Source organism: Clavelina lepadiformis, chromosome 6 (assembly GCF_947623445.1).
Source record: "Clavelina lepadiformis chromosome 6, kaClaLepa1.1, whole genome shotgun sequence".
Classification (NCBI taxonomy): domain Eukaryota; kingdom Metazoa; phylum Chordata; class Ascidiacea; order Aplousobranchia; family Clavelinidae; genus Clavelina; species Clavelina lepadiformis.
Window position 1 is genome coordinate 2,890,208 of NC_135245.1, and position 19,905 is coordinate 2,910,112.

The window sequence follows — 19,905 nt, forward strand, 5'->3', positions numbered from 1 at the left end:
ATAACTGCTCTATATACATCGTATGTTGAGTTGTTGCAGTTTATAAATATAGTGATTTTGTGATACTGTATATGTAAATAATCATTTTCCGATATCTGCAACAGCAAAATTAGGATAGGGCCTTCATAGAATGCAATCAAGATTCTATGTTTAAGAACTAGTAAGACTTGAGCTTAGTGAAGTTATGTTATGTAAACAACAAACTTGAATTTGATTTTGTAACTTAGGTAATCTATCTTACCAATAGACCTATATATATGTGTGTGTGCGTGTCTGTCATTATAACCTTGTATCAATTCCTGTATTTTTCAGATATTACACAAAGCTTAAGCAAAAAACTTCCTGTAAATATTTGACATTGCTAATTGCCTTGTTTCGGCCACTGGCCCAACATAGGCAGTTGATCACAGATTAATTTATACTTGAATTTGCGCATAGCATTAGAGACTAACTTGTCCAATGGCAATAGAGCTCTATGAAGGAGAGTACGCTTTACAACAAAATGCTCCTAAGAAGACTGTTTTGCAGTTGAAGCTCACTGATTCTGCGTTAAATGCAATAGAATTATTCCAGAATAAAGCGGTGGGTGGAATTATTATCTCAGAACTCAGAAGTATCTGTGTGTTGGCCCCATTGCATTGTCACAAATGCTTCACTATAAAAATATGTTGCCTCACTGTTATTTTTATTAATATTTTTGCTTACTTTAATTTAATGATTGATTTCTAATGGTGTTAGACAGAGCTAGAATTACTGCATTTATGTTGCAATAAAATGTTTTATTCCATAGTTGTTTTATAGCTTGTTCAGTTACCATTAACTGGGTAGCTACCAGCACCGTCATATCATGTTTCAACACAAAACGTGAGCCAATTCATATTATTCGTGCAACTGCAAGAATTTAATTGACATTTATGTGTTGCGTAACATTAAACAACGGAAGCCAACTTAAATCTTGAAATGTGATTATTAAGTTAGTGGAAGATAGAAATACAGTTTGGTGTAAAACTTCATTTTTTGAGAACTTCTTGATTACATTAGCATAACTCTACTGTGCAAATGTCTTTTTTTTTTTCACTTGCAACTTCTTGTATTTGAAAGCATGCAAATTTTTATTTTCAGGTCAATTACTAATTTCAGATTTTTTGTATTTTAAATGGTATGGCCAACGATAAGGTCATGCATAATTCATACATTGCATCCATAATAATATTCATAATTACCAGAATGGATTAAGTTTAAGTAGATTAATGTAAGACACTTCTTCAGCAAGTTCAGCATGTTGTATTGTATAGTGTGTAACATGCATAAAGTCCTATTGGATGCGATGTATGACTACCGTACTACAATAACAACATCGCACAAGAAATAGTAATTTGTTAGCATTTGCAAATAAATCAACCAAGAGTCACAGTTCAAAATTACAGTTTACAAGGTTAAAGGTCAAAATTCTCAATAACTCGAAATTGAAAAAATTTATTTACATAACTTACACCCAAGTTGAACTCTTTCAGACTTCCATGTGGACTTCAGTTGTCATTTATGTCGCAATAAAATTCTATTAAAATGTACCAACAGTAAGGAGAATAGCATTTGGTGGCAAAGTTTAGGTCCGTTATGCCTCAACAGGTTTGTAATCACTGCATCAATGTGCAGTAGCATGCTATTGGTTGGCATCATTTGCTTTTCTCCAGCAACTCAATGTTAATATTCAATTATTTTGTATAAAGAAGCCTTGAAAATTATGACATATATATAATTGTTTAAGTAAACCTTGTTGATGTATTTAATCAGAAATCACTAACTTGCCTTTTAGTGGAGAAGTTATATATTAGGTCAGTGTAAAATCAAAGTTTACATTACCAGTACTTACATATTTTCAAAATGTTTGATTAGGACAAAAATTTGGTTGCACTATTGATAAGTAATTAATTGATTGTATGAGATAAATCTTAAGCCTCAACTTTTTTAATATTACTTTGACTGTTTAATGCTGTACGTTCGAATTAAATGTATCATATTAAGATAACTCCAACTATCTCAATTTATTTACACAGCTATACCATAATCACAGTGCCCTAGGCACATTAAGTAGACTTAAGTTACGCTTATTATTCTGCTTATAAAATGTTTTTGTTGTAAGCTTGTCGCTTATTCAGCCGCTCAGTTATTGTTCATAAAAATAGATATTGCAACCGTATCGAAAATCAAATAAAACCTTGCTTCGATCTTATATGATAAGTTAATTGGTATGATTAACATAGTCGCTGTATTACAAGGAAAATACAGCTTGCTTTTTATTGCATGCCATTGTCAATTGTGTAGCATGTAAGTTCGTTGACAACTTTGGGGGACAACAAAACTCTGAGCACTAAAGTCATGAGAAAGGAACATTTGCCATAAATAAATGATCTTTTTTTAACTCTAGAGTAAAGGAAGTGACACATGTTTACGGCCATATTTCTTGAGTTAACTATATATATATATGTAGCTTATTTACTTCCCCAAACAGCAGATAACCATGCTGAAAGAAATTTGAAAAATTTGAATCGCAAACCGGCATTAAATCATGCTATAAAAGAAACAGCACTACTGCTTCTGTCAGCTAGAAATTGAACAATCTTCTTAGCTACAATACAACTCGATTAGTTAAACTGGATGCAGAATAACGGTCATTAGCATACATGCTTACATAAGCTTAAATGTTAAACCGGGATTGGAAAGTTTGGTCTGAGTCATACTTCCACCAGTGTTCTCGTACTTTTATCATAATTTTGCCAGTTGGGTTGTGTTTATGGTATGTTTTATAGTTATGGTTGTCTATTTCATGAAACACAAAGTACATTTAAGGATCAACCTTCTTATTTTCAAACTGCAAACAATTCCCTGATCACAGTATTACAGTGTATTGTCTAAATGTTATAATTTTATCGGTATCATAAGCTAAAAAGAGGAAGTACAATTTTAGATTGGAACAATTGAAGTGACATGCTTTGAACTGTGTCATGATTCTATTTTAAAATTACAAATTGAGACAGACTTGATGCAATCGCTTGCGTAAACAAAGTGTTCGTTACTGGCATCTGTCCCGGGTCTTATGTTGATATAAACTAAAAATACCTGGTTTCTTTAAACAGTATCTGGTTATTTACAGTACCATTCTTTGACACCAACGCACCTACTCCATATACAGTAACACATTTGCACTTGTGACGTTAATAGTTCACATAAATTTAACGTTTTGTTATGAGAAATGCTATTGTTTTATTTTCCATGTGTTTATGTACTTTTTTTGCTGATAAATTTGCATAGAAACTGGTACGACAAGAATCATATTGATATCTTCCATTGTTATATTATTTATTTTAAAGCGTATTAAAAAAGAACTTCGAAATCTTTACATTTTCGCAGACCTGTTTGATGCTTTCCAGAAAATCAATTGCACACTTTTTATTCATTTGAGTTCACTAATCATAGTTTTGTATGTCAAGTTAAAATCAGCCTTTGTTATCTGTCCTAAGAAAGACTTTTATTTTCATTTTGTAGGTCGACTGTAGATGGAAACCAGCCATTCAGTTTGAAGGCAATCAAGGGGTAAGTGGAAAAAGTAATTACCTAAGTAACGTTTTTCAATCTGTCTGGCTTCAGCTATTTCTGACAAAGCTTTGATCTGTGATCGTTTACCAAGACATTTATTACCACGTTGTTTAAAAGTAGTAAACCAGTAAATGTAACCATATCATTTGCCATGATCCCCGTACAACGGGTCACATTATGAATGGAAAGATAGGGCATGTGTCTGCTTGAATAAGCCCCATCATATACACTGTACGTTACACATGGCTTACGTGCGCAAGTGTCAGAACTTCTGTTTTTCAAGGCATTTTCAGCATGGTAATAAATAAGACATGTCCCTTAATTTGTAATAACGTATTTTGACGTTTGCCAGTACCATAAATGAACAATCACATTTGGACAAGTCAGGCAAGCATGCTGTTACAACGGCTAATCTTTGCGGATGATGGTGAGGTAATACGGACTGCGATGAAGAAATTTGAAAAACAAAGCCTTTTTATACGCATTCACCTTCCGTTGTTTGCTCAAGTTTCCAAACGTTGATTATGCTTGAATTAGCGTCAGTTGTTTACCAACTTCCCGTTCAATTGCGCATTTTTGATTGAAGATAAACCTGAATTTGGTCTTCTGCTTTCCAACGTGTTTGGAGAAAGTCACATTTCGGTCAAAAGTTGCCACCGTTCCGCAACACTAACTCTGTGATATTTGTTCACAGACCTGCGCGTAAACAAACATTGAAACAACATATTAAAGCCTGGACCAATGTATCACTAAGTACAATTATATACTTAGTCCAGTGAAAAAGCAAGCCAATATGCAATTTGATACCGTTCAATTGAAGCTAACCTAAACAGCGCAAAGCTCCAAACTTTGGACCAGGTAAAAAGCAAAATGTTTCTTGTTAGCAGCCGCGTTGTGTGAGGTTCCCTTGCCCTAATAACCGCACAGAAACCGAAGCACAGACGACTTGTTTTCCCTTGTCGACCCGTGCTTTAGGTTTTTAACACTGAAGAAGATATATTTCCGTGCTACGTAAGGGATGCTTTTTATGGATGAAATAAAACCTCGTAGGAGACGTTTCTTGGGTTTTTTGTTGTAAAATTTCATTTCAAAACAAAAGTTATTTTGATATTTTCCGCCGTTACTGGTTTAGGTGTTATATAGAAGGCAAAAACTTTGGTTTCGACTTGATGTGGTGTCTAAGTTATGGATCTAAGGTCTGAATGCCCGCTTTTCGTTATTGCCTGAATGGCGACGAACATCTCGTATTGACAAGATTCCTTAATGGTCTTTTTCTGGATTAATTATTAACCACTGCTGGCAATTTCACTGCCTCAATTTTTGATGGTATTACCATTACCTCGAGTGCTGGATCTCGCATACTGTCGTTTTATTAAAAGTCGTTCATTTAATCGGGATACCTTTGTATTTGTCCAATTAAGATCTTTAGTCCGCCATTTTGAGCTTACCGGGAACGGAAGTAGCATTATTAGTTAATAACAAGTTGTTATGTTTTGTTGATGCTGTATAATACATTTTTGACAAATAATTTATACACCTTTGTAATAAACATCCTTTAAAAATACAATTTTTTTTCCATCACATTGTGGTTTACCATAATGCGTCATACTGGTTCAGTGAGAGAAAATTCTGGGTAATACTTTGAACCCATCACCGCGACACACCTACTGTATGTCGCGTAAATAAGTAAAAATTTCTTCTCACTTCATTGGCTTGACTCGTCACGTCTTTGGGAAATCCCCTTTTGGAATATTCTCATTCCGATTTGACACGGTTGGAATTTTCAATCGCCAAGGTATCGGACAATCGGCAGGCGCGGTTATTTTACGACGGTAGACAATGGGATAATAATTAATGACCACACATGGGGATACCGGATGTTATTTGAATGTTGTCTTGAGCCTAACCGACAAAATGTTTACCGCAGAACATACAAATTCCGACCGGCGATGGCGTTGAAACGCAAACCTTCACATTTCAACTTGCCTCACTAGCACATGCAGATTCGGTAAACTGTGTACAGCAATATCATTCCAGGTGATTATATTTAATAAATGCATGTTATGTTTACATGCTCAGTTTACTGGTAATTAGTTGATATAGCGTTCTAGGAAATATCGCAAGAAATCGACCTTAAAACCGTTTTCAATATCCACCGTGTTTTTTGCGCTCTTTCTGAAGCAACATCGTTTTATATGTTGTAGAACGGCCGCGGGACAGATCGCGATAGTCGGCGGAATCCAACAGAAGATCACGATCAATGCTAATGATGACTCGTACAACGTCACAAGAAAGAAGATGACGTTTGTGAAGGAGCAGGAACAAAAGATTAGGTAAATTTCAAAAAACGATCATCATGATATTTCGAAAGAAACTATGACTTACTGTACTAAGCGAAGTTTGACAAACAACCATGCTCATTCCAAGTTCAAGTCAGTTTCGCGAATTAATGCGGGGAGTTTGCGGGCAAGTAATCGGCCACGCAATACGGTAGAACGTGAACGCGCTAATGTGTCAGTTTGTACCATCCATTGCGTCACTTGATTGGCGACATACATTTGTGGGGATGTTGTCGGAGTGATGAAATGATAGTAATTATAATTGCAATTGTGATAGGTTCAAACTTGTTTAAAAATCTCATTTTACAAGAAGAATCGTTGCTAAGTCTTTGCAGTTTAATTAAGTTGTTTGGAACGGGAATACAGTTGGTGGTTATCGTGACTGCGGAAAGCTTGTTGCCATTCCCACTTCTTACTGACTTGCTGTGGCAGAATACAAGCATTGAATTTATATCGACACATTTCACTTGTGACATTTAAAGCACAACGCTAATTGGAATGAAATCTGTATTGATACTTGTTAATTTACGATACGATTGATATAATATACGATACGATTGATACGTGTTAAAAACGTCTTCACATCACTACAAAATTTGCACTGCGCAACTTTACAGTGTAACCCGTTATGACCGACACTAAATCAGTAGTTTTTAAGGCGGTTTTAGTTTTTAGTAAAATCACTTTTGCAAGCACAGCCCTATAAGTTTCCCGTATTTGGACCTAAACAACACCTTTAATATCCCGTCATGTGCACCAAACGTAGGTAATTTATCATTAAGTTTTGTCGGTAACTTGTTTGGTATATAATCACATCGCTATTTTAACGTTCAATAACTGAAGTTTTTTGAACATTGAGGCCAAGTCGTTGAGGTTAAACCGAAAAACGCCATAAACTTCTGTCCAAGTCGTGAGCTTTCTCTTAATAACGAAAATTGGGTGCACGGTGCACTGTTTAATGCCATGGCACCCATCTTTAAATGGACACGCCTGCTACCTGTGATAAAGGACCCTAAACCCATGTTCGCTTTGTGCGTTGCACTTCCATGCAAGAACATGGAATAACCAAGCTGTTAACCTTTTGGCAATCTGACATGAGCACGCATCATTCAAAAAACGTTTCTTGTCGCCTGCAACTGAATCAGCACGCAGAAGATTGCGTTCCCAGTGCTGAAGTAAAGTATGAAGTTCTAAAGCGTTTATATGCTTTTGCATTGATTTTTGCTAAACGTTTTCATAATTTGTTTATAGCAGAAATTAAGGAGACTTAAAACATACACTCATATCATGAAAGGTTAATTATAAAATTAACGCTTGTTTTGGTTAATGAAGTCTCGTAATGGCCACAGAGTTGAAACGTATGTCGCGAAAATAATTCGAAAATACGCCAACGCAATCATCACAAAACTACCGGGTACTGCAGCGTCATAATACTCTCATCATCAATAACAACGCATTAGATTGCCGCTGGCTTATTGGACGACGAAGTGTGGCGTTGGCTGGTACCTGGTTTTGCTTGACGGTACGATTAGTCAGATTGGACGGTGATGGCAATTTCATTGTTATTGCTATTTTTCTTATCCGTTTTTAATAAACCTGCATCAATGCTTCGCGTTTTCGGTATTTTTGGTTAAGTTTTTTGTCTCCATAAGCTATAAGTCGGTTTGCAGATTATATTCAAAGTTGGCAAGCACAAACGGCATTATAAGAATATGTGACAAAAATAATTTCGTAAAATCCCCCGATTATTATTTATATTAAAATCGCAAAATCTTTTGCGCAATGTTTCGAATTACACCTCAATTTCGACCGTTTCAGGCAATTATACACAGTCGCTTTATCTGTTGATGTAACAGTAGCCGGTTATTTGCAGAGCTATTGTGGTTGCGTTGGTCGGGCGAGACTACGTTTTTGTATTCTTGAGTGAGCCCATACACAAACCGCCTCCACATACAGTGGAACAGCGTTACTGGAGTCAGATCACCTTTCTAACCAGCCCAACTTGCACAAAGCTGGTCATTATAAAACACAAAGTCCAACTTCAGTGGAAATTTGTTGATAGAGCATGTCGTCTCCATACTTAAAATACTTCGAGTCTTTTTCTAAGTGAATGATTTTCAAATACGGGTCATTTGGAACAGGATGTTAGTCCTTCTAACATCCGCATTTACCCGGATGCAACGCACAGTCAGCAACGTTTTCTGCGTACCACTTTGCAAGAGCGTAATTGCATTGTTTATTGTGCTAAGTTCTGACTCTCGAGCGCATTTTTGAACGCAAAGCGCTGAGCATTTGTTTTTGCTGCAGCTTGCATTTTTCAAACTGATTATTCTGCTGCACATTTGCTTATTTGGCAGAAACCTAAACGCTCTTTCTTTCTGCATTGCAGCACTAAAGTCATCAAACATTCGTCCGGTTCAAAAATGGGTAAGTATGGTTGCCGTGTTTATATCCCGAACGCAGACTTGGGATTTTCCTTATTATCGCCAGATTTGGTTTGTTAACTGTCGCGTTTTAATGCACGCTGTTTATGACAGTGTTCCTGTGTAGACAAGTTTTAGTATTTACCGCACAACCGTATTATCATTGTTTCAATTTCAACGTTTCTATCCACCCTATTGTTTATTTTTGCGTTGCCATGGCAGTGACACTGTTTTGTTTCAATGCAGGGAAGAAAAAGCAGGGTCTTCATCGGCAAATATTGGATCAACACGCGGGGAGAAATGGCACTCCGCCCCCGAACAGGGGGTCCTCAAATCACTCTTTTACACGGTAAATTCATTTAATATCGGCGTACAACTTAGTTTAAAAAGGTTTACGTCTTCCGCTTATCCACTTCATGCGCGTTTGGTTTTAATTCGGCCGGGCTTGGGATAACCTGGCACCGCGGATCAGCAGCATATTGCTTCGGACTGCCCAAGCGTAAACTATAAATACAGCCGCGGCCGACCCTCAATAAAACACTTTGACATGTCGGGTGTAAATGGTTCCATCGAAAAGTACTGTTTTTTTAATATGGTCGGATTAATAAAGCCGACAATTTTCCATCTTCTATTTCAATGAAATTAGTTTGTCGAATACTTGGAACTGAGACGTGCCTGGTCAGAATTTTTTATTAAAACCTGAGGCCATCGGTCTAAATGCTGGTACATTACTAAAGCCAACGCGCTGTTTTAAAACGTAGCTGAAAGTCCCACGCTTTCTTTCACGCGCTTTTCTATGTCTCCGCTCTTCTAATAACCATAGATAGCAATTTTGTGGTTTCGACAAGGACCTACCTTGAATAATAGCCCTACAGTTCATACGTATTTAATATTAGCTCATACTGGTACTTAACGTATATGGAAAGCCATTTATAACAGTCATTATAAAATCCGGCTCGATACGTTTCTAACTTCCCAGCAAACCTATTCCCATACAGGTCCGCCTCACCACACACCACCTCTACCATGCGCTCTGTCTCGCCTATATCGGGTGTCGGAGACCTCGCTGGGGTCCGGAACAAAACGAAACCGACTATGTTGACCATTTCTTCCAATAACTCATCATCGCAAAACTCGTCATCACAGAAATTGCTCACGTGAGTTTGTGTCCTGCCGACCTATCATAGCTGGCAATTTTATAAGCTTGATTATACCTGTTTTAAGTGAAATTTTTCCGGTATAGTTTACCTTCAGCAAATAAACAGGTTTCTTTTTAAAACTTTCTTTCTCATCCCGTGAACGAGCGCCTACACCGCACTCTTTATCTAGGTCTATCTAAATATTGTTTGTACAACTTCAGGAAACTCGGTGATTCCTCATCAAACAGGAAACGACCCATTATTTCTCCTGACTCGACTCCGAAGGACTTTCCGCAACAGAGGTTGGAAGAGAATTACACTAACCCAGTGAAGAAGAAGCAGCGGGTGTCCCACCTCAGTAAAACTAGCCCCAACACACCAGCGAGACCCCGCTCCGTGTCCCCATTAGAAAGTAGTACCACCCTCCTCAGTGTCGACAACCCAATCTCGACGTCTATAAACAGTAGCAGTGTCGTGGACTTAGACGACACGAATATCAGTGGTTTAGGTCTTGCTGAGACCAGCAGCAAATTGTCCCGTCGAAATAGCCCCAAAATTTGCAGCGAACCGGCTGATGCGGGTAGTAGAAAATCCTCAAAATTAGTTAAACCCAATTACAGTCCCAGTGATATCCCAATTTCGCCGGGTAAAGCGTCACCGCACGCCGATAGCTACAACATGTCCGGTCACTCTAGCACTGTGAATTCGAAGCGACCATCCAAGGTTAATCGCGGAATCAGCCCGCTCCGGCCGAACCGTTCGGAACCAAAAACGCGACCGGACTCGCGTGGCAACGACCGAGCTCCTGCCAGCAAGAAGCAAAACATGAACGAACCTATCCAGGATAGAGCAAACAGTTCCTTTGCGAGTGTCGCAGACAGCTTTTCTCGTCATGACCCAGGTACTTATATTATCACTTGCGGTTGAATTCTCGTTCCAAAGTATCAAAATATTGTTTACTTGTATGGGCCTTGTTTTAGTCTTATCAAACGTTAAATATTCCAACGTTTTAAGAATTTTTACTGCAACGTATGTTTTGGTTGCGTGTTACGCGACATCTTTTATCCACCTCGTTTTGCATACAGGTCCTGATAACCAGCCAGAAGACGACACCGAAAAGAAAGAATTCATCAAGTGAGTTTAGTAAATCTTTCACCACTAATTTAACTTGTTATTGTCTAATCCAGTTGTTTAGAACGCATCAGAGGTGGAATTTTACACTAAGATGGTTTCAGAGAAAGATTATTTCATTGTAATGATATGATTGTAGCTTGCTTTTCCGAATTTTACCGATCTTTAGTGAACTTGAGTTTTTTTAATGGAACAGTGCACAGGTGTTTAAAGCCGCAAAATCCTTAAACCTACAGCAGTTTTGAAGCGCAATTCACTGCGCTGTAATTTTGAATAAACCCTGTGGTTTTTGAATCAAATTAGATACGCTTCATGTTACTGATAAGATTATCAGTTATCGTGGTCGAAGCTTGGACGTGAAAGCTCACACTACTGTTATGCAGCGTTGGCCTGCTATTCTCTTTGAGAAGTTGAGAAACTGTTTACAGAATTTACGGAAAACCTAACAAATTTGTAATTCCTGTTTAATGCAAGTTGATATTTTTGTTGCAGAAATTATCCTGCCATCGACTTTGCTGAGCAAAGGGACAGATACAAGAGCGATTTCTATGCTGAATACAAAGAATATCTTGAGTTGCATGAAATAGTAAGTATAGTGTCGTCATAGTCGTATGGCAGTCGGCCCACAACTTACAATAACACGTCACAATGCGATTGTCACTTTAAACCCCAAGTTACAACTTTTCAACTGAAAAGAATAGAAACCGTGCAACTATACCAAACTTAGCGTGCCAACAACATTGCTAAGTCGCGGATTGATAAAATGAACCAGTAAAGTTTACTCAACATCAACGCAGTGGTGGAAGACACCAACTGTGCATGAAAACCTTTGTATGTTTTGGCTTGCCTGAGGCTCACCAGTTGTTGTCTTCGTTTAAAAAGATTAGTTTAGTTACGGGTATCACCACCAATCATCCTACCCTTTGATTAGTCAACAAATACTCACTCGCCAAGCCCCTTTAACAGCCAACTGCAGTATCTGAAAAATGCTCTCCGTACAGTTACTATCGGGCGAAAATTGAAAGTATACTGTTCAAATGTGAGTTACATCGACAATTAAGTTTGAGTTATAGCATGTAACTCACATAACCTGCTTCCGAGACAAGTAGGTGTTTGCACAATCCGCTATTTAACGTTTGTGTTGGCCTAAGCTGTTTTCTGAGCCACCGACATGTAACTCTGAATTGGACTTGTTTGATTTTGTCAGATTGCTCAAGAATCGCAGAGGTTTGACGCATTCCAGGAGGAATTAAGCAGAGAAGAAAGAGGCACCGAAGAGTACAAGGCAATTGCTCGCCGGGTTGTCAACGAATACCATAAACTTAAAGGGGTGGGCAGTCTTGTTTTTCATATTTAATGCGTTACGAGAACTATTTTGTACGATGCCACAAAAAAACAATGCAATGTGGAAGTTTTGAAACCTGACTGGCCATTTACAACAGTCTAACACCGTTCCAAGTTTCCAACACGACAAAACTTCAAAAACCCACTGAATGTCCAAGATATTTCTACACAGGCTGGGCTCGACATCGTCTAGCAAGTTTTAACCTTTATCGCAGGCTGATTTCGGGGGTTCATTTCATGGTCATGATAAACTGACGTGGTTTTAATCCCTTTGCAGGACGACAAGTATTGCAGAGACAGACAACGAATGCAGTATCTTCACCGTAAACTGAAGCACATCAAGGACGTTGTTCTCGAGTTTGACTGTCGTCAGTTTGAACAGAAGCCCAACGCCTCCCGCAGGGACGGCGAGGAGAGTCGGAGGGAGAAAAGGGAGAGGCGCGGGGACCGCCCCTACGCCCACCGGCGCCCACTGCTGACAGCCTAAGACGTCATGGATTTCCAGATAGTAGTCTTTATTTTATCTTTTTAAGTTAACTTTAATTCCTGTGGGGTTAGGGGTAATATTATGGGTTAAAAACAATAAGAAAAAGGTGAAGCTTTTGTTATGTGCTCTCTCGTATGCTTTGGTTACCAATTCCTGTCATTGCAAAGAAGTTGAAGCTACCAGGCTTTTTATTAAGCTTCAGTTTATGTGATGCCGTTATGGCCTTTAAAAAAACATTCCTTCACAGCAAAATACGACAATTGCCCTTGAAACTGGTATAAGGTTGTCTTTTGCCACAAACTATAATAATATATTTGCCCAAAGAGAGCAAGGATCCCGCAAGCAAAGTTCCCACTTCACTGTGCCCATATCATAGTACCTTCTTGTCTTTACGCTTACTATTTATTGTCTCTATTCGCCTTTAGTTTATCACACAGCACCGTACGATGCTTGCAGAATGAAATTCAAAAGACATGGTGCAGTGAACAAGTTCCGAAATTACTGTTTGACAATTTTTTTGGCATCAGATTAATTATCCTTACGTAGACATCAGTGTGCTCTGACGTGAAAGTCTCAAAGTAACAAACTTTTTACTGCCTTATTGCTGGTTTCTCTCGCGGAGTATTGAAGTTGTTTTCACCAGAATATTACAAATAACTTCTTCAATTAGGAAAGCTCTGGAAAAAAGTGGACTATGACATTTTGCATGTAGCAACAGTGCTGATGTTTTTATATTTAACCGGACGTGTATGCGCTTGCATAGCGTTACAATGTTGTCATTAATTCCAACGTCACCTTAACTAAAATTAACTCCGGCAAAGAGAATCCGGTATTACTTCACCTTCTAGAAAGTTTTTTGTGAATACCGTTTTTAAGGTGTTACGTAATGAGTGTTTTCTTTACCGCTTATTTATATAAAAGCTTGCATAATCTGCAGATAAGTTGTCGCCATTCTCGTTGCATGTTTTGTCCAGCCAGGCTTCTCTTAAGTTACGATGCCATTGGTCAGTACAATTTTTGCGCTTCTCGGTGTAATAACTTTTTTCCTGAACTGTTTGTTGGTTTCTAACATTGCAGCGAGTTACTCAAATAAATTTGTTCTGGCTCCATTTCAACAGTTTCTGCTGCTCGTAGCCTACTAAGGAAACAGTTGGTCAATAATTCACGTCGATTAGCCTTCGGAAAGGTTTTTCTGTGTTTGCTAACCAATCAGCATTTGCTCATTAACTGAATAGCAACGCAGAGCGCTTAAGTGGCATAAGAGTTTTTTATGTGAAAGTTTGCCTAATTCTACGAAACTAACCAAACCAAGGACACTATCTACGTTATGGTGAAGGAGTCTTTTTGCGGTAGTTTAATGACTACAGACTTATGGCAGTTACCACTTTCTAAAAGGGAAACTTTTGTGCTGCTGCTATGCTTTAGGATAGGCTACGTCGTGTCGGAGAGTGCAGTCTTCAAGCGCTAGCAAAGTACTTTTTCTGATGAATGCAATTTTGCCCAAAATTGCAAATCGACAACAAAGAATGTTTCGGTAAAGAAATATATTCGGCGTCAAACTATCGTAGGCCAACTCAGCCACTTGCCGGTAACGCAATGCTTGCTATAGTGGCTATATGGTTTCAGTTCCAAACAATGCCACAGGAGTAACGCAATCAGTCCAGAGACTGTCGAAAAAGGTGTGGTTTTTTATTTAAAGGCATTGTTTTCACTTGACTTGAGTCACACCTTTTCTCCTTTTCGGGATTTGGAGAGACCGCAAACGACGTGAAGGACGTTTTCCCGAACTCTCCAAATAGTCCAGAGTTATTTTACGAATGCTCACCTCAACGAAAAAGTCAAAAATCTAAAAAAGGCTGAAACCTCTGCTATATAATAAATAGTTATGTAAGAGGATATATTTAAGGTTAATTGATGATGGCTGAAACTTCAGTATCTGATAAAAAAGAAGGATATGTTGTAGCATATTAAGGATAAAGTTTTAATTATTAAACATGATAATATGCAAGCTTGAACTAACGTCATCAGGTGTACTGTACTATAAGATAAGGTCTAAAAAAGTAAACGCGCTACCATGTATTTTGCTTTTGTACCAAAAATAATACTGTAAAGTGTAAACTGTGGCGTATTATGTCATAAAAATTTTATCGATCTCTAAATTTTTACGTGAAATTTTAACTTACGCTGTAAAACCAGTGTTTTGTTTGTGCAAACCAGAGACGACCTTAAACATTTAAAAACAAAAGTGACTGAAAACTGTTTGATGAATGTTTTTTCTAAAAATCATTTTGGTGTAGCGGCTCGGTTACCGCTGCCATTTTAAGAAGGAACCACAACCGTAAAGTCTACGCAGGTTATTAGTGTGTATAATCGACCATTTGTAACTACTTAACCACTTCAAATTATTAAAAATCCTTTCACCAGTGTGTTAACTGACAACTACTCTTAGATTTGAGGCCAATTTGTTTTTGGACTTTTCGTTAATTGTTCGTTAGAATGTTGTTTATTGTGCAGTAACTAAAGGTTAGCATAGTAATTTTCACTCCACACAGTTACTTGCCAAAAAGAAACGATATCGGGGTAGAGCCAAAACCTGTCCTCCATTCTAACGTGATCAATTCATATCCATCTGTAGTTTTGGCTCAGCAGAAAAGAAGTAACTTGATCAGCGGCTAGCACAGTTGGCCGAATTGCCATGACAGGGTTTGGCATTACACCGGTACGCTACCATTCTTTTGTTATTTTTTGATATTGAGATATCGGTATCATGAAATTGTTTATTATATTCTTTGTTGCACTGAATAAGCAAACACTGTGTAAAGAAAAAAATTACGTTTATAAACTTCATGCACATTGGAAACAATTTGCTTTCTCTGCAGGGCGATCGAATTGGTTCTTTACAGGGAATTACCCTAGAATGGAGAGTTGTTAGGTTTACCAGATGACGGTACCGTAAGTTTTGTTTGTATAAGACCTGTTTTGCTGACTAAGGATTTTACGGTAGTCTAATGTGATGCAATCATGGCTTTTTACCTTCAAATACGTATCAAGGCCACTTGAATTCAGATGATTTCTGTTACATTTGCATTTAACTAATAAAGCTCTAACAAATTTTGACCAGCCGGTAGGCCTACTAGGTATTGGGCGGCTAAGCGCCAGGCTTCCACGTAGTGACCAACTAACGTAAGTCTAACGTAAATAACTACAAGCATTAGTCGGGTCCAATATACAAGTGCACACCCAGATGACGTTACAATTTGAGTAGCTTGGGTCTATGTCTGTGGTGCATGTGAATGTGTAGTAGGCTGCTTCAGTTTGTCTTTACTTCTAGTTGATTATTTTAAACTTTAAATTCAAGACATGCAAAACAAAATTAGCTTATTTAATGCTCTTACGACAAGCATGACCTTTATAAAAGAATTGAAGTGGCTCGGTACTTTCCAATTGTTAAACACCTAGGCAATTAAAGAAATGTTCCCACTTCAAGAAGATGAAAGCTCTAGATTTAGAAGGGTTTTTTGCTTATAGGTGTTGGGTGCAATAGGACATGGGCATATTGTACACAAATACAGCACTCATGTGTACAAGTTCTGCATTTTGGTCAGTCTAGAATTAAAGAGAGACACACAAGAATTGAATAAGATCAAGAAAAAAAACATTTTATAATAATATTCAGACATTTCCTCTGGCAATTATTAAAATGTACACATGGTAAGTTTGAACGCTACATTCCCAAAAGTCAAAACCAAACTTTTTAGGCCACGATTAGATGTTTAACCAATTTTTATGGCCATTTTATTTATATCATGCAGACCACTAGCAACTTTTATGCACTTGCAAGTTTTTGGTACCTTTTCTGCACAAAATGCAGTCTTCTGTGCCCTTGCTCCAAGATGTTACATAGATTTTACAAACTCATAAAAATTTTTTTGTTATTTTGGTTTCATTTTTCCATAATCATTTAATTTGTTTATGTGAGTGATGTAATAGTTTGGTTATAATATTGACTTCTACTGTGAAGTTTATCTTTGCCATACTGCATGTAATGTAGACATGATATAAATAAATGTTGCTATAGTTATAGCAATGATTTAAAATCTAAAATTGAAATTGTGTAGCTGATCGTGATCTTTTTGCTGCTAGGCTAGGTGACAAAGCATTGGTGTAATGTCTGTGGATATTAATTCTATAAGTTCTGAAAGTGAACCTCTAACTGTAAAAAGTAATGGCAACAATGAGTTGAAAGAAGATCCCATCAAATGTAATGGGTACTGGTATACTCTTCTGTCTAAAGTACTACCATGTTTGCATTGGATGCCCAAGTATAACTGGAAATATTTGCAGTGTGACGTTATTGCTGGTATTACAGTTGGCCTGACAGTTATTCCCCAAGGCCTAGCTTATGCCCAAATTGCTGGCCTGCCTGTACAGTATGGTCTTTATACTGCTTTTATGGGTGGTTTTGTCTATTGCATCCTTGGAACAAGCAAAGATGTCACTCTAGGACCTACTGCCATTATGTCACTTTTAGTTCATGAGTATGGTAATAAAGATCCCATTCAAGCTGTTCTTTTGACGCTCCTTGGTGGTTGCATACAACTAGCTATGGGCATCTTTCGTCTTGGTTTCATAATGAGGTACTTATCTGTTCCAGTTGTTAGTGGGTTTACGTCGGCTGCCGCCATAACTATTGGTTTTGGTCAAGTGAAACACATACTTGGCGTGAAAACTACATCCAGCGAGTTTATTCCTGAAGTGATCGAAACGTTTCGAAATATACCACAAGCAAATGTTTGGGATATTCTGGTTGGTCTCAGTTGTATTGCCTTACTTCTCCTTCTCAAACTTGCCAACAGAACCACGACAGTTTACGCAACAGATAGGAAATGGCAGCGTATTGCAAAGAGGTTTATGTGGCTTGTGTCAACTGGGCGTAATGCCATTATTGTTATTTCAGCTGCGGCGATTGCTTTTGCAATACACAGCCAACATATCAAAAGTTGTCGTGTGCCAGACTGCCTCACTCTCACCGGTAACATCACCAAGGGCCTTCCACCGTTTAAGCCTCCCGAATTCACAGAGAAGGTTGGAAATACGACAGTGAGTACTGGGACTTTGGTAAGTAGAATTGGGGTCGGGCTTGCCGTAGTTCCCCTCATGGGTTTCTTAGAAAGTATCGCAATTGGAAAAGCATTTGCAAGAAAAAGTGACTACAACCTTGACATAAATCAGGAGATGATTGCAATTGGTGTCGCTAATATCTTTAGTTCCTTTGTGTCCTCATACACCATCACAGGAAGTTTTTCCAGAACCGCCATTAACTATCAGAGCAATGTCAAAACACCAGCTGGTGGTGTTTTTACTGGATTTTTAGTAATCTTGGGTCTAGCATTGTTAACACAGACATTTTACTTCATCCCAAAAGCTGCTCTGGCAGCTGTGATCATCAGTGCCGTTATTTTTATGATTGATTTTGCCACGATTCGTCGACTGTGGCAGGTTAATAAAATTGATCTCATTCCATTGGCCGTCACATTTTTGGTTTGTTTCTGGGAAATACCCTACGGCATAATAGCTGGAGTAGTGTTATCTTTATTGCTCTTGCTGTATCCAGTGTCCTTCCCTCGTATACAAGTAACAACTGTTTCCTCAATAGCCGATGTCCATGACAACAAGCAATGTTTAGTAGTGCTAGTTCATTCTGGTTTGGACTATCCATCTGCAGAATTTGTATACAACAAGGTAAACAAGGAAGCCTCAGCCAATCATGGCGTTGTGTCCTCTGTTATCTTGGATTTTCAGCATGTCTCGAACTTTGATTACACGGTTGCTCAAATGATGGAGGAACTCAGCGAAGATTTAAAGCGAATGGATATGCAGCTGATTGTAATATCAGCTTATGATTACGTCCGAAATATTCTTGTAAGAGTTGCTGAGCCTGGTAGCATTGAGTTCTATAAGGACCTTGATGAAGCAAGGAGTGTGGGAAGACTGTAAATAAAGCACTTACACCATCCATCCATTGATTTTTAAAAATTTAATTTACTTTCTTGCCAGAAGATGAATGACTTATAAGTTATGTGCAATAATTTCCATTTACTTATCATATAGATTTTTCCTTGAACCACCAACTTCAAACTTGTATAATAACATATAAAGGGAAAAATTTGGTGCCTCAGGTTAACTGTTTGAATACATTGTTTTTGTTTTGCAGCAGTTTATTTTAAGGTCGTTTTCAAGGTCATAATGGTTTGTCATCAGTATATATATTGTTTCTTTTACAATCTGCTTTAACATTTTAAACGTTTCACAGAAAATAAAGTATTTTGTTACAGAATGTTTTTGTTTTCCTCGTTTCTGTTTTGTCTTTATAATGAGTTAAACTACTTCTTCAGTGTTAAAGGAGTTTGTTGCTTTAATTTTATTAGTGGTTTGATTAATTTTAATTCCAGATTTACATGAAAAGGTTGATTAAGTCGTGTATTACTTAACCTGGCACTCTTCGTGATACATAATATCAAACCTAATTATTGCTGTACCAAGTACAGCATGTGCTCTTCATGTTAACTTGTTCCCTGCACTATTTTAGTTCTTTTTACAGTATTTTCGTATCTATACCAGGTTGTAAACTTGCGATACTGGTGTATGCTACAATTTTCATTTGGTTTCGCTTCATACTTGCATTTGAGAATTAATATACACCTCCTCTATAGGTCTTTGCTATGATATGTTTCATGTTTTAGCGTCAAAAGCTGACAACTAACTGTTTAGTTGTTTTACAGTTACACAGTATATACCGGTACATATTTTTAATTATCAACAGTTGATTAAATACGAAAACGATTGTTTGTTACATGTTAGAAGATGACATAAGCACCACTTTTGAATTGTTCAAGTAAATTCACTTGCTTAAATGTATGATGGTTTAGTTTGTCAACACAATCCAACACAGTAGACTCCACTTGTTATGACCACCATGGGACCAGACCATGTTGGTTATAATATCGAATGGTCACGATAACTGAAGTTGTTACTGTACCACTTAACCACACCAGGATCGACACACTTGGGCACAAAATGACAAAAAAACACGAATTCATCATAAATGTTGTAATGTTTCTGCTTAGAGTGACTCAGGCTTTGAGGCTTTGTGACAATGCTGTTTAGTTGCATAAATTCTGTCTATACATATTACTAAATGATAAAGTTCCCATTTTATTTATTATCAGACACAAAGGTTTTCGCCTTTGGGCAAAGCTTACTGAATGTTACATTGCGCTTGGTAACAAGTGAAAAAGGTAAAAGGGAAGATTGCAAACATTCCAACAGTATTTATATGTGGCACACCAGTTCAAGCGAGGTAATTTATCTGAACGTCATTGAGGAGAATTTAAAATTTCAGCATTTACAAAACAACTCGTGACGTAACCATCACAACCTAATGC

The 19,905-nt window shown here is 37.7% G+C and overlaps 2 protein-coding genes across 2 annotated transcripts; both read left to right on the top strand.

Moving 5' to 3' along the window:
• The first annotated feature begins 316 nt into the window (after positions 1-316).
• LOC143463469 (RNA polymerase II elongation factor ELL-like) lies at positions 317-13,575 on the top strand. The gene is made up of 12 exons (XM_076961950.1): positions 317-582; positions 3,547-3,594; positions 5,525-5,634; positions 5,802-5,930; positions 8,326-8,363; positions 8,606-8,708; positions 9,358-9,516; positions 9,720-10,399; positions 10,584-10,632; positions 11,122-11,215; positions 11,837-11,959; positions 12,251-13,575. Exons 1-12 carry the CDS (start codon positions 460-462, stop codon positions 12,458-12,460), a joined length of 1,866 nt encoding a protein of 621 aa, XP_076818065.1. The 5' UTR covers positions 317-459; the 3' UTR covers positions 12,461-13,575.
• A 2,982-nt stretch (positions 13,576-16,557) lies between these two features.
• Positions 16,558-19,300, top strand: LOC143463470 (sodium-independent sulfate anion transporter-like). The gene has a single exon (XM_076961951.1). The coding sequence runs from the start codon at positions 16,628-16,630 to the stop codon at positions 18,455-18,457; it is 1,830 nt and encodes a 609-aa protein (XP_076818066.1). The 5' UTR covers positions 16,558-16,627; the 3' UTR covers positions 18,458-19,300.
• The last annotated feature ends 605 nt before the right edge of the window (positions 19,301-19,905 follow it).

Coding starts and splice junctions, on each gene's coding strand:
- LOC143463469 (XM_076961950.1), top strand. CDS start 460: ATGGCAATAGAGCTCTATGAAGGAGAGTACGCTTTACAACAAAATGCT. Junction 11,216..11,836: donor ATCTTGAGTTGCATGAAATA/GTAAGTATAGTG, acceptor TGATTTTGTCAG/ATTGCTCAAGAATCGCAGAG. Junction 11,960..12,250: donor AATACCATAAACTTAAAGGG/GTGGGCAGTCTT, acceptor ATCCCTTTGCAG/GACGACAAGTATTGCAGAGA.
- LOC143463470 (XM_076961951.1), top strand. CDS start 16,628: ATGTCTGTGGATATTAATTCTATAAGTTCTGAAAGTGAACCTCTAACT.